At 43.5% G+C, this 13,443-nt stretch overlaps 1 protein-coding gene across 1 annotated transcript in view; it reads left to right on the top strand.

Annotated features, from left to right (window-relative positions):
• LOC134574514 (sperm flagellar protein 1-like) overlaps positions 1-6,614 on the top strand; it is a 63,162-nt gene extending 56,548 nt beyond the window's left edge. Inside the window, exon 7 of the mRNA XM_063433620.1 lies at positions 5,883-6,614. Within this exon, the coding sequence (XP_063289690.1) occupies positions 5,883-5,996 (114 nt within the window). The 3' untranslated portion in view covers positions 5,997-6,614. The remainder of the gene's footprint in view (positions 1-5,882) is intronic.
• The last annotated feature ends 6,829 nt before the right edge of the window (positions 6,615-13,443 follow it).

Here is a 13,443-nt window from a genome sequence, read left to right as displayed (position 1 = left end):
TCGTTCCATAATTGCGGCGCTCTGTAGGAAAAGGAGGATCAGGCTGCTTTCTTTTTGTATTGAGGTAGACTAAATAAAGTGCTGATACTGGATCGGGGGTTATAGGAGGTGGGAACAGCCGGGGAGAGCATTCTGCTCAGGTAGGGTGGGAGCTTACCAGAAAATCTCATAAACACAAGGCTGGAAAGATGAAGGATGCGTCTGAATTCCAGCAACAGCCAGTTTAGTTATTTTAGCATGTCACCATGGTGGGTCATGTAATTACATTGTAGCACAAAGCAGCAGAACAAGTTATACAATGTATTAGCTTATTAACCTCCCTGGCGGTATGATTATGTCAGGAATTTTGTACCAAAAGCGGTACCATTTTTTTGCATTTGAATTACCCGCCCAGTTCCGCCCCCATGTCAGGCATGTCAATCAAATTTTAATTAATCAAATCACATAATTACGTTAAAAGATTATTTAAATATACATGTAGAATTTTAATATATATGCATTTATAGGTATTTAAATTCTACGTGTATACTAATGTAATCTTTTATGTAATTATATATATATATATTTGCGGTTATTTGTATTTTATATATATATAGATATATAGAGAATGTCATTCTAAGTGTATTTTGTTACCGATATATATATATATATATATATATATATTAATAACAAAATACAGTTAGAATGAAATTACATATGCATATATAATTTATATTAAATTTTGTTTCAATATTTTATTTATTTATTTTATTATTTTATTTATTTATTATTTTAATTATACGTATTTATATATAATATATATATATATGTACATCTATTATATATATAATATATATACATATTATATATATGTAACGTCATTGTAGCGTGACTCGGGGTTACCGCTTCTGGCAGCGAAAATTAACCCCGAGTCACGCTCGGGAATACCGCCAGGGAGGTTAAGGTGCGTTTGTGGTGCAGGTGCATGTACTACATCCCCATAATCAATGATTGGTATCAGCTTTTGCTGTGCAATCTTTTCCTTTACTGAAGGGCTTAGGCAGGATTTGTTTCTGTACAGGGCACCTAGTTTTGGATAAAGTTTTAATGCAAGTTTTTCTATGTGCAGGCCAAAAGATAGATTGGGGTCTAACAACATACCCAGGTATTTGAAAGAGTGGACTGCGGTCAGTGTGCTATTTGATTTTGTTTTGATGGATAGGTGGGAATTGTGTAATTTGTGTAATTAAGGTACTGATCCAAAGATCATTGTGACAGCTTTGTCAGTGTTTAGGAATGTGTCCTTTCAAATAACAGTTTTTGTTACCACTACAAAGGGCACTTAAAGGGTTACTCCAACCACTATTACCATTTCTGCTTTTATAAGTGCTCATGGTGGTAGGAATCTGCTTAAAGCACTGCACATACAGAGATATTTGCACTTTTGTGCTGGTGTTTCACCCCCGACACACATTACTTGAGCAAGCTGGAACTCTGTTCCAGACTGCCTAATGTTAATTCTGTGTAAAAATTCCATCTGTTGTCTGCTCGCACTGTGTGCTGGAGACAGACATTCTTAGTTTCGCCCCCTGCATGCAGCGCTGAAGGTGCGCATGCAAAGGGGAGCTCTCCCTCCCTCTTTGTGCTCTGTCCCAGCCTCCCTCTAGTGACTGATTATGCTTTTTTTTTTTATTTATATTTTTTTTATTATTGACTACCCTCCCCTTTCCACCCCCTCAATTCCTACTCTTATCCGCTCACAGCATGTGCATGCGCTCTGAGCCCGTGAAACAGTACAATAAAATGCTTCTCTGTGAGGCATTTAAATCGGACTGTGCAAGGGAAGCAGTGATCTTAGAAGGGGCATGGAAACCAAAGCAGGGAACTTTGCTTGGAGCTGAATTTTATTCTTCATTTTTAACTTTATTATTAAGTAGGGACCTATTGAGCAATAGCAAATTGTCATATACCTAAAAAGGTTGGAGTAACATTTTAAGTGCAAGCTTACTGCCAATGTCAAGACAAACCTCTTAGGCGAGTCCTGTACGATCTATTCACCTTTCTGCTTTCCGCTAAAAGGCAAAATCTGTCATGGGGGAAAAAAAAGGTTATTCCACACCTGCCATCCTGGGTTGATTTATGAATAAAAAAGAGAAAAAAAGAACAAAACACACAAGAGATACAAATGCACCTAACCAACTAAATGGTAAAAATATGCAGAAGTACTTAACTGAGTGTGAGATGAGTACAGCTTCCCAAGAGGTTTCCCCCAAACGGACCTCAAATACAGATATGCGAATAAACAAAAATGGGATACAGCTGAATAACTAAAAAACAAAAGAATACATAGCACATAGTGAAGTACAATAATAGCAATTGGATTTAGCCCACAATAATTGCACTCACGAAATAGTGTAGAATAATGCGCCTTTAAGCTCACATGGGGCTGAAGTAGCGTTCACCTTCCACGGATAGGTAACTGTCTTCCAAGAATTGGGAGTATGCCAGTTGGAATATAAACAGTTTTATTTTAAGGCAATAACAAGCCTTAATCAAAGATAAATAAATTAAATAAACTGCAATCTAACGCGTTTCGTCCAAATAGATTGGACTTCCTCAGAGATAATTGTGCAGTATAAGCAGTGATATAAAAAACAACTATTACTAACAAGTTTACTTTTAATATAAAAGTATATGGATAAATGATGTATTTTAAGGCGATATTTAAAAATAATGCTGCACTCCCAGTGTCCTCCTCGGCATGATGGCACTGAACCAGGCATAAAAATGTGTGCTTGGAGAAAGACAGGCACAACATAAACTGTTTAGAAAAGTTATCATAGCAGCACACCATTTTTACACTTCTCCTTTGTTCAAAGTTACTGTAGACATAAACAGCCATCTCCACCAAACGTGTTCAATGTACACAAAATAAATGCAGTATATTGTGTCTGTTAAACATGGGGAGTTCTTAGATCTAAGTAAGGACTTATTAGGCTTATTTTTAAGTGTCATATTAATTTTGAGATAAACACGATCTGGGGCGCTAATCTCAAAGGCCTGCTATGTGTAACATCTGCCTTTATGACAGCATGGTTAATACTGGTTTTGAAAACACAACCCATAGGAGTCATCTTGAAGCAGCTGTTTCACATCCATCCTCCCTTCTCCAACACTGATAACAGTTGAGAAACAACCAGTCAGAAAATGTTGTCTTACAAAATAAATCCAAATCAAGGTAAAACAATTGTCAAATTGTGTAGTTGGCAAATCTATTACAGAGCAGTTCACCACACTAAAGAGAAAGCTGACAGCCTGTGTTTAAAGATTGTGACATGTGCCTACAATTAGAGGAAAGCTGTGCTTTGAACAACGTATTTCCCACAACATTAGGCAGACTTTGGATAGCCACTAAAACACTCAGCTGCCACCCTGTGTTTAAACATTGCTTTGTAGGAAAACAGATCTTGCATGTAGAAATAGAAACCTTTTTTTTTTTTTAGCTCATGTCCTGCTGGGCCTGTCTTGGTGACGAATGGTTTGTGTCTGCAGTGCACTTAGTAATGGAAAATAGATACCAAGGTACTGATCTGATTCTCAAAGAGAAAATTTGAATTGTTGCAGCTATGAGATTCAGGGAAAAATGCTTCCTCTACCAACAAATAAACATTTGGAGGATATGGTTTTCCTACCAGGATTTAAAAGGGTTACTTCAAACATCTTTTTCAAGTGGCCATGGTGGTAGGAGTCTGGATGTGTAGTGTTTCAGCTTGAACGACTGCACATCCAGAGTTATTTTTAATTGTGTGCCGGTGTTAATTTGCACCCGAGCACATGTGACTTAGTCAACCCAGGTCTCTGCTGCTTAATCTAAATTCTGTGCATATTTTGCATCGGTCATCAGTGCTAACTGATTTGGAAGCACTTGTCTTTGCTCCCTCCCACGCAGAAGGAAGCATGCACTGAGCAGCACTGGGAAGCTTTACCCGGCGCTGGTTTGAGGTAAGTAAATCTTCTTTAAAAACGCTCTTTGAGAGTTTATTAAGGTGGGGGAATACATATATACAAAAAAGGTTTTGATCAAGCCTTTAACTAAGGGATCATTCTCAAAAATTTACAAGATTGCAAAAGGTAAAGATCCATAGAGCACCCTGTGTCTACTCTCAGCTCTGAGTAGCTTAGAACTGAAGCAATGTATAAAAATCTCTGCAGCTCTAAGACCGTCCATCATCACGGTCATTCAACACGTCCAGAAGATATAGGCTACCCAAGTTAATATTATCCAACTTGTGAATGCGTGTGCGCAACTTGGGCTGAACTCTCTCCCCTCCCATCAGAGAGCCGAGATGTGGGCAGTCCCATAATACACATTGCAAGGGATTAAATGGCTTCCACATCTAGGTCAAGCCATAGTGCCAGCATAGAGCTATATAGTCAGATGGTTGTGGAAACATTATCCATGTGTTTGGCTTGTGTAGGTACAGCTCTGTTTTTGATCCTGACCTTCTGGTTCCACTTTAACTCCCAGCTATGGGTCTGCTATCAAAATGTCTAGCCCATGGTCTCCCTCGTATATAGCTAATGGGGCAAAAGGTGATTTGCTTGTCCTGCAAGTGACTGGTAGTTGCTAGCATTCGGTCCTCTGTTCACTGGTCTGTCAAGGACCTGAGAGCAGTAGCATGAGCTTGCCAAATTGTAGGCTTGATTTCATAGGCTCTGTGATCTCATATGGTTACATGGACATTATAGGTTGCTTATTAGAGGACATAGAACTGTAGGAGTGAGAATGGAGAAATCCTGCAAGAACGTTCTTAGTGCTTGGCAAAAGTTTGCAAGACAGTCTACACAAAGGTAAGAAAGTTAACAGAAGGTCCCATTTCTGAAGCAGGGCAGTAGAGTCAGCATTATTGGAAGGGAATGTTCCACGGTAAAAATAATTTCTAACTGTAACCTCAAGTTTCTTGGGCAAAAGGGAAATAGATTTAAATAATTGGGGACCCAGTGAAACTGAAAGCAATGCGGCATACTTTAACGGAGGCAAACTAAAGCTCTCGACGATGGTTAATAGTAGTTGATGAGGTCCAGATCTCTGCTTCAGTGATTCTAACCATTTGACAAAATTAGATGGAAAGAAAGCCATCAGTGGATGTTAATATGACAATATTATATTGAGGCAATCAGTGGTGTCAGTAATACAGGTATAATGTGACTGTGTCCATCCTATGGGATAACTTGGCAAGGTGTTTCCTAAAATGGAGGCTGAAACAGCCAGAAACCTAAATATTAATGATAAACCACAATGTACCAATTATTGATCCCTAGGTGAATGCCATGTAGCCCTCATTTAGTGTAAGTAGACTTTGTAGTTTCAGAGAACTGAATTAGTAATTCCAGCTGAGTAGTACTCTCTGAGAATCGATCTCTACATGCTTCCTGGAAAACAACCCCCCTTAGCCCCTTAAGGACCAAACTTCTGGAATAAAAGGGAATCATGACATGTCACACGTCATGTGTCCTTAAGGGGTTAAAGTTTACTTTGAATTGACAACATGTCACACTTTAGTGAATATGCCTTCAAGTATATATTTCATCCAGGCAGGCTTATGATATTATAAAAACAAAAAATCTAATCCTAATTAGTGCAGCACTGATTTATACTCGCAGTTATAGAAGACAGTTGGACAACCTAGCCTGAAGTTCTAAATATTTTGTGTGTGTTTAAATCTGGTGAAGCAGTTGTTTAGAGTTTTTATAGCTTTGTTTATATTTTCTAATGTTATGTACTTAAGTAATTCCTAACTATGCGACTTATGTTTTCTGCTGCTCTGCACAAAAACTACAGCTTAGTCTCAGCTGTGACCTTCACTGGGTATGGTCAACTGATTGAGCTCTCTCTTTGACAGATCCTACAGATGAAGGTCCAGCGTCTGGAGCACTTGGTACAGCTGAAGGACCTGAGGATAGAAGATCTAACGAGGCACTTAAACAAACAACGAGGGCATAGGAACATCACCTGAAACCTTTGTGCTATAGCCAAAACAAGCATGGTATCACCTACATTGCCTAGTTTAGTAACACTCAGTGAAAACCATTATCAAGAAACATATTCTGGACTTGCAGTTATAAAACACTAAGAATAAAACTCCAGACACCAAGGTTACATATATCTGAAATACAACAAATTGCACAAATGGTTCTCATACCAGGGTGCTGACTCTGTCTGGTAATGTGTATCGAGTAGTCAATGCCATTTACCAGGGGCAAGCAACTTCAGCATTTAAAGTGCACCTGTCATGCCAAATATGACATGTCATTTTAAAGGGCATGCAAATGGATATTGTGAAATCCAAGTTGCATAGATGAAAAGTTATTTATATATTTATTTGTTGACCATCCCTGATCTCACCACTATGCCCCTGACATAGTGGTAAATACTATACATATGGCAACGCAGGCAGCTGCATTTAATAATCTGTCTCCAAAGGCAGCTATCCACAACTCCTAGCTTGGACCTGAACACTAGTAGTTTTGGGATGCAGGGCGCCCATTCCTCTCACCTTACTATGTGTGTACATGACATTTGAAGGAAACTGTAACGTTTAATTTTTTTTATGTTAATAAAATTGAAAATAGAAAAAAAATCACCCTATCATGTCATTGAATGCTCTTTTTTTGTAAATAAAAAAAAATAACTCTGCTTCAAAGTGAGATGATCACTTTTTTTTGTTTTTAATTCTTTATATAGGTTTTAAGTGTGTTGCTATGAATAGATTTTTGGTGGAAACTTTATGGATACCCTACAGCAGGGGTGCCCAAAAGGTAGATCCCCAGATGTTTTAAAACTACAGTTTCCATGATGCTTTGTAATGCTAAAGGCACGCAAAGAATCATGGGAGTTGTAGTTCTACAACATCTGGGGATCATCTTTTTGGGCACCCCTGCCCTACAGCTAATTATTACTTTTGTAAAAAGAGCACATCATGCCACAGTGCTCTGCAATTAAAAAAAAAAAGTGCTTTGGGGGCGGGGCCGGACCGCCGACGGGATCAGACACGTTTTGTCTGAGCTCCCGCTTTGAGGCCCGAAAACGGAGCAAACTGGGGGCACAAATCTTAATAGCCACCCGCACCAACTACCACCCTGATCCCCAGAACCTGGGGTTCGAGGGGATACCCCACAAGCTGCCCTCCGTAACCCGATGAAGGCCCGAGGCGTGAGGAGCTTGAGCCGGGACGAGACGGCCGCTCTCCCGGGTCTCCAGCCGGTGTCCGGCGTCCCCCCCCCCCCCCTGGACCGGGGGGTCATCCCGGTCTGCCCGCACAAGCAGCAACTCCTGTCATGTTCCGACACGCGGGGCCGAAACAACCACCCTGCTGCAGAAAACTCACCAGCGGTATTTCCCCAAATGGCCGTCACCCGCCGGCAACAGGTACGAGCTGGAACGGTCAAAGCTGACTGACGGGAGGCCCCCACTGAGGAGACTGTTCAGGCGGTGCGGTTCAACGACAGGCAAGATGGCGCAGAGGCATTTGCTGTCACCGACCACAAATGGATCCCTTTTGACCACTCGGCATTTCTGGCCTCCACATGTGCCCAAAGTCCTAACCCCACAAGATGGCGGATCATCGTGCAGGTGCACCACAAGACACCCAGACGCAGTGCAGCCTCCTACTCTTAAGAAAGGTGCATATCTGCATGAAACATGCCCATTGCAGAGCGATCGACGACCTCCCCATAGACTGGGCATTGAATGCAGGGATATGAAGACCCGGACGGCTTGCAGGCAAGTCCCAGTGATGGCGCTGGCAGACCCGGTTTAACCTGGCGGTCACCTGCTATGATCCAGCTTACATGGACTTAAGTTTATATTTTCTCGATCATAAAATTGTTACTAGCTTGTTATAATGTACCAAAAAAGTGCAGCTTCTCTGAGTACCACACTGTCAGTACCAGTACCTAATTCATGTGCGATATTGTGGACTCTTGTAGGCCTGTCTCACAAGCTTGTTAATTTAGCATGATATACAATAAGGCTTTTCAGTCCACTAGGTTGGCGTTTAGCGCAACACCGCGCCCCACACGGGAGACTCGCTAGTCTGGCTTAGCATGTATACCTAACCGCCACTTTTAAGCCCTCATCATTTTCTAATACTAGCAACATGGCATAGGGCTACACTAATAATCGTTCTTCGACCCTAGCGGCTCGTTTGCACACACATCCACTAAATAACACGTATAACCTGTCAGTTCAGAGTACTTGGTTGGTTTTCTCAGAGGAAGTGCACTAAAGCTAAGTTACCTTCCCCACATCGCAATTACGCTAACATAACTAGCCGGTCGGGCACCGATCATTTAATTTCACCTACTGTTACTCCCTTACTGTCAGTGAGTGGGGTAGGGGCAGTAACCTTGCCAGGTGGGGTTCCAGCTACACTTTACCATTACCAGTAATGCCTCGCAGACTGTCTTAGTAAACATGCATACCTAAACTATAAACAGTGATGTTGTGTAACCGCTAATTTACATAGACCTTCGGATACCTGTTGTCGGTAGCGTTGACTACTAGTAATACCCAACGTTGGCAGCGCTTGTTACCACTATTGTAAAGCTATCTTATAATCTATAATACGACTAAATAGCACGATCTAAGCCTGTTCATAAATATAAAAATAGTGCATTGTACTACCATACCCTAATGCTTTCCAGGTTGTCACTCTTTGTTTTAGAAATATGCATGCGGATTGCCTTTGGGGTACCACGTGCCTGACTGTTACCACTATATGCACTGCAAAAATAAAGAATAAAAAAAAAAAAAAGTGCTTTGAATCTTTCTAAACAATTCTTTCAAATCTACCCTAGCAGAGGAAAACCAAATATGCATTACACAGCACATTGTGATGATTTCTATCATGTTCCAAGAATAGTAATAATGGTAAACTGTTATATTCACCGGAATTACTATGTGCTACATTAATTTGCATCAGATCCCATCAATGTGTCTCTGCAGTATATCAGATATAATAACCAGTAACTTTGGACACTCCCACCATATATGAACATAAGTTCTCTTTTCCTCGCACATGTGCTAGTAACCATCAGTTTCTGTCTTTTCCATACGGTAGGGGGAAAACAGGTAAAACAGGTGGGGGAAAACAGGTAAGAGTTAACCCCTTCCACCTCCTAGAGCCCGGCAGGAGGGGGGCCCAGAGGATGGGGGGACCTAGAGACCCTATAGTGCCAGGAAAACAAGTATGTTTTCCTGGCACTATAGTGGTCCTTTAAGCTGGTTTGAGTGGTGTCTTCGAGACACAATTTCTCAGAAAAAGTGAGAGGGGTTTTGTGGTGCTCTCTTTAACACCTCCATTCACACTAGACCTCAAATTTGTAAGGAACGTAAATAGTCGCTGGGGGTGAGATGTGTGATGTTCTGTAATGTTGTAAAGCTGACTATCTCCTGTCCTTGGTATAAGTGCAGGTAGCCCTGTAATCCTGTCCACTCTAATCCTCTGAAATCCCAAGCCCTCATACCTCGTAAGAATATTTTGTTTCATAGGTAGGGTGTCATTGGTCATGGATAGGACCCGAAGGCATATCGCTCTCTCACTGTATCTCACATCCGCATGGAGTCTTGCGATTGCTGTGCATGTGATTCATGTAGGACTCTCTGTGATTTAGGGACACACATTGTGGGAGATCTGGTCCCATGAGAAGGGATTCAATGTCTACCTGTCAGGGTACCTGTAGTCTCTACCTCTGAGAGGAGGAGAGACTTAGACGTTTTTCCTTCCAGAAGGTCTGTTTCTTCCGTTCCTCGCGGTTCCTCCGGTCACTTACACGCCGGCCGCGAGGGATCCACGTCCTTTTATGACGCGACGCTTAGTAGTCGACGTCATGACGCTAATCCAGCCCGACCTGTCAGTCAAGTTCTGAACACGTATCAGGACTAGTCGGGGGTGTGATTACCTCCTAGAACCGGGGTATTTAATAGAGCTTTCCGCATTTGCTCATTGCCCTGTCGTGGTTCTAGCCAGTCTAGTCACCCAGTGCTCTTGTATTCTGATTGTCTCTTTGGTTCTGATCCGGCTTGTTTATATTACCCTGTTTCTCTCTGTTACCCTTTGACCCGGCTTGTCTCTCGCTTACCTGTCTTCTCGTTCCCTCGACCTCGGCTTGTCTCTGACCATTTTCTACGTTAGTCCGGCCATTCTAAGGTCCGGTATACGTACCTTTCTACTCTTTGTACTCTGCGTGTTGGATCCCTGTCCCGATCCTGACATTACGACAGGGCCAATGGATCCTGCAGGTACAAACAGTCAACTTGGTCCTTCCGATCCTAGGTTTGATGCCATGGAGCACAGAATGGACCAGATGGCTCTAGCGCTACAAGCATTACTATCTCGTCCTAATAATCCACCAGAGGAGATGCGTAATACTTCTATCTCTCCTGTGAGTTCAGGTCTAGAGGTAGCCACTGTAGGTGCTTCTTCCCGAATTACACCTCCTGTACGTTATGGTGGTTCTCCTGAGAGGTGTCGTGGTTTTTTAAACCAAATCAGTATTCACTTCGAATTACAACCCCGATCCTATCCTACAGATAGGGCGAAGGTTGGATTTATCATCACATTACTCGTTGAGAAAGCTCTGAGATGGGCCAATCCGTTGTGGGAGAATGATAATCCGTTAGTATATAATTATAATGCCTTTGTAGCTGCTTTTAGAAGAACTTTTGACCCTCCTGGCAGAAAGGACAATGCAGCTAGATTACTGTTGCGCCTTAGACAAGATAACCGAACACTTGTGGAGTATGCACTAGAGTTCAGGTCCTTGGCGGCAGAAGTTAAGTGGAATGAACAGGCTTATATAGACGTGTTTTTAAACGGATTATCAGATGTAATACTTGACGAGGTAGCTACTAGAGAGCTTCCTGAGAATTTGGAGGATTTAATTTCTTTTATCTCTCGCATTGATGAACGCTTAAGAGAGAGGCAGAACACTCGAGATAGAACCTGTAGACCTTCCTTTAGACTAGCTCCATCATTTCAAAGTCCTGAGACCAAAGCCTTACCTTTTCCAGAACCTATGCAGATAGGCAGTACTCGCCTCTCAGAAGAGGAGAGACAGTACAGGAGAAGGGAGGGGTTGTGTATGTACTGTGGAGTCAAGGGTCACTTACGCCTAACTTGTCCTAATCGCTCGGGAAACGCTCGCACCTAAGTTTCTCTAGAGGACAGGCCTTGGGTGTTTCTATTTTGTCCTCTACTCATAATTATAAAGAGCACAGGCTTCTGCTACCCGTTTCCTTAACGTGGGAGAAGGGAGTACTAAAAACTATGGCATTGATAGATTCCGGAGCTGCTGAGAGCTTTATTGACCAAGTTTTTGTTACCAAACACGCTATTCCATCCCAGTTAAGGGAGACGCCCTTGGCCTGTTGAGGCCATAGATGGTAGACCTTTACTTGAGCCTGTTATTTTTCGTGAGACCATACCTGTTAACTTAACTGCTGGTATCTTACACAAGGAGGAGATATCTCTATTACTCATTTCATCTCCTTCTGTTCCCATAGTCCTGGGGTATTCCTGGCTAAAGAGACATAACCCTATTATTAATTGGGAATTAGGGGAGATAGTCTCATGGGGTCAGAGCTGTCAGGAGAGGTGTTTACGGAAAGTGTCACCGCTTTGCATAGTTAATACACCAACTAATTCTACTGATTCTACAGAAGTACAAATACCGCCCCTGTACCTGGATTTAAAGGCGGTATTTGACAAAAAGAAGGCCGACACTTTACCCCCACACAGGTCCTTTGATTGTAAGATTAATCTACTTCCTGGTACTATGCCTCCCAGGGGCCATGTATACCCTTTGTCTACTAAAGAGAACTTAGTCCTAGAGGAGTATATTCGTGAAAATCTAGACAAAGGATTCATTCGGAGATCCTCCTCCCCTGCCGGGGCTGGTTTTTTTTTTTGTTAAAAAGAAGGATGGCAGGGGCGTGGCCTAGCGGTCCGAGAAGATGGCAGCTTGATCCCTGAGCTCCCCGCTGGCTCGGCTTGTAACCTCGTTTAATCCGCACTCTGACCGCAGTGATGGGTAAGACTCATCGAGCCTCACATACCCAAAGATCAGGGGAACACCCAAAAGGAACCCCGACCCCGACAATGAAGAGATACCTGCTCGCACAGGCGGACTTGGATCCGCAGGCCTCAAATGACTCCACGGAGTCGGACATTTTCTCCCAGCGTTCCCCAACGGGAGAGCAGGCCCCTGAAACGCGGGCGACAAGAGACCCAGCAATGTCGGACCTGATGGCCCTGCTAAAAGACTTACCCACGAAAAAAGACCTCAAGACGGCCAACGCTGAGTTGCACTCCTCGATCACGGCGGAACTCCATGCTCTGAGAGAGGACTTACAAGGCCTCAACCAACGTGTATCGCAGATTGAAGCGGACTGTGACCACATGGCAGTGGCACAGGCAGCTAACACAGACATGCTGCAGCACCATACCACAGTGATGAGACAGATGGCCCTGCATATAGAGGACCTCGACAATCGGGGCAGACGCCAGAACATTAGGGTAAGGGGGGTCCCAGAGGAACTGGATACCAAGGCCACAGTACAAAGCACACTGATGGAGCTTTTCAATCGGCTCCTCGATAGGCCGCCACTGACGCATATAGGCTTTATTAGAGCTAATCGGGCTCTGAGACCTCAAGGGCCCCCAGGGGGACCCCCCAGGGACATCATTTGCTGCATGGAGAGTTTCCAGCTTAAGGAGGAGATCCTACGCAAAGCGCGGGCAGCGGACAAGGTGTTACTAGAAGGGTCGGACATCCAGCTATATCCAGACCTGTCCCCTGCTACACTGGCGTACCGGCGAGCCCTGAAACCCTTCACCAGGCAACTGCAGTCCGCCAACCTCAGGTACCGATGGTGCTTCCCCACGGGCCTTCAAGTAGCGACACCCTCAGGCCCCTTCATGGTCACGGGCGCAGAAGACTTAGAGACGCTTCAACGTGAGTTACATCTGCCGCCGGAGAAGCTAACATGGCCGAACCCGCTCAGATTTTACACGGAAGGTCCTAGGCCGCAAGGCGTGGGCCCCAAACCCCAACGACTACGGAACCCCCGCATGCAGACGATAAGACCAGCGGGAACACAGAACTAACAGTGCCACGACCCTGCCGCTCCCTGGGCTTCTGACGGAACGCACCAAGCCTTGACAGGGAGGACTTGTATGCTTATTTCACCCTCTACTTTCTCTTTGCTGCATCCATATCGCTTCGAGCATCACCATTCTCCTGAGTATATCCGCTCCAGTCCTGGGACTTACAGTTGGCCTTCCGGCTCCAAACCCTGGGCCCACGTGGAACAGTCAACAGACTAACGGACCGGAGTCTGGGGACAGCATTCCTTTTCCCGCTTCATAACCGCAAGTATGCCTAAGGGGACAAGGGGGGTTC

The sequence above is a fragment of the Pelobates fuscus genome, chromosome 10 (genome assembly GCF_036172605.1).
Source record: "Pelobates fuscus isolate aPelFus1 chromosome 10, aPelFus1.pri, whole genome shotgun sequence".
Classification (NCBI taxonomy): Eukaryota; Metazoa; Chordata; class Amphibia; order Anura; family Pelobatidae; genus Pelobates; species Pelobates fuscus.
The sequence above is the reverse complement of the archived record's forward strand: the minus strand, read 5'-3'. Positions and strand labels throughout refer to the sequence as shown.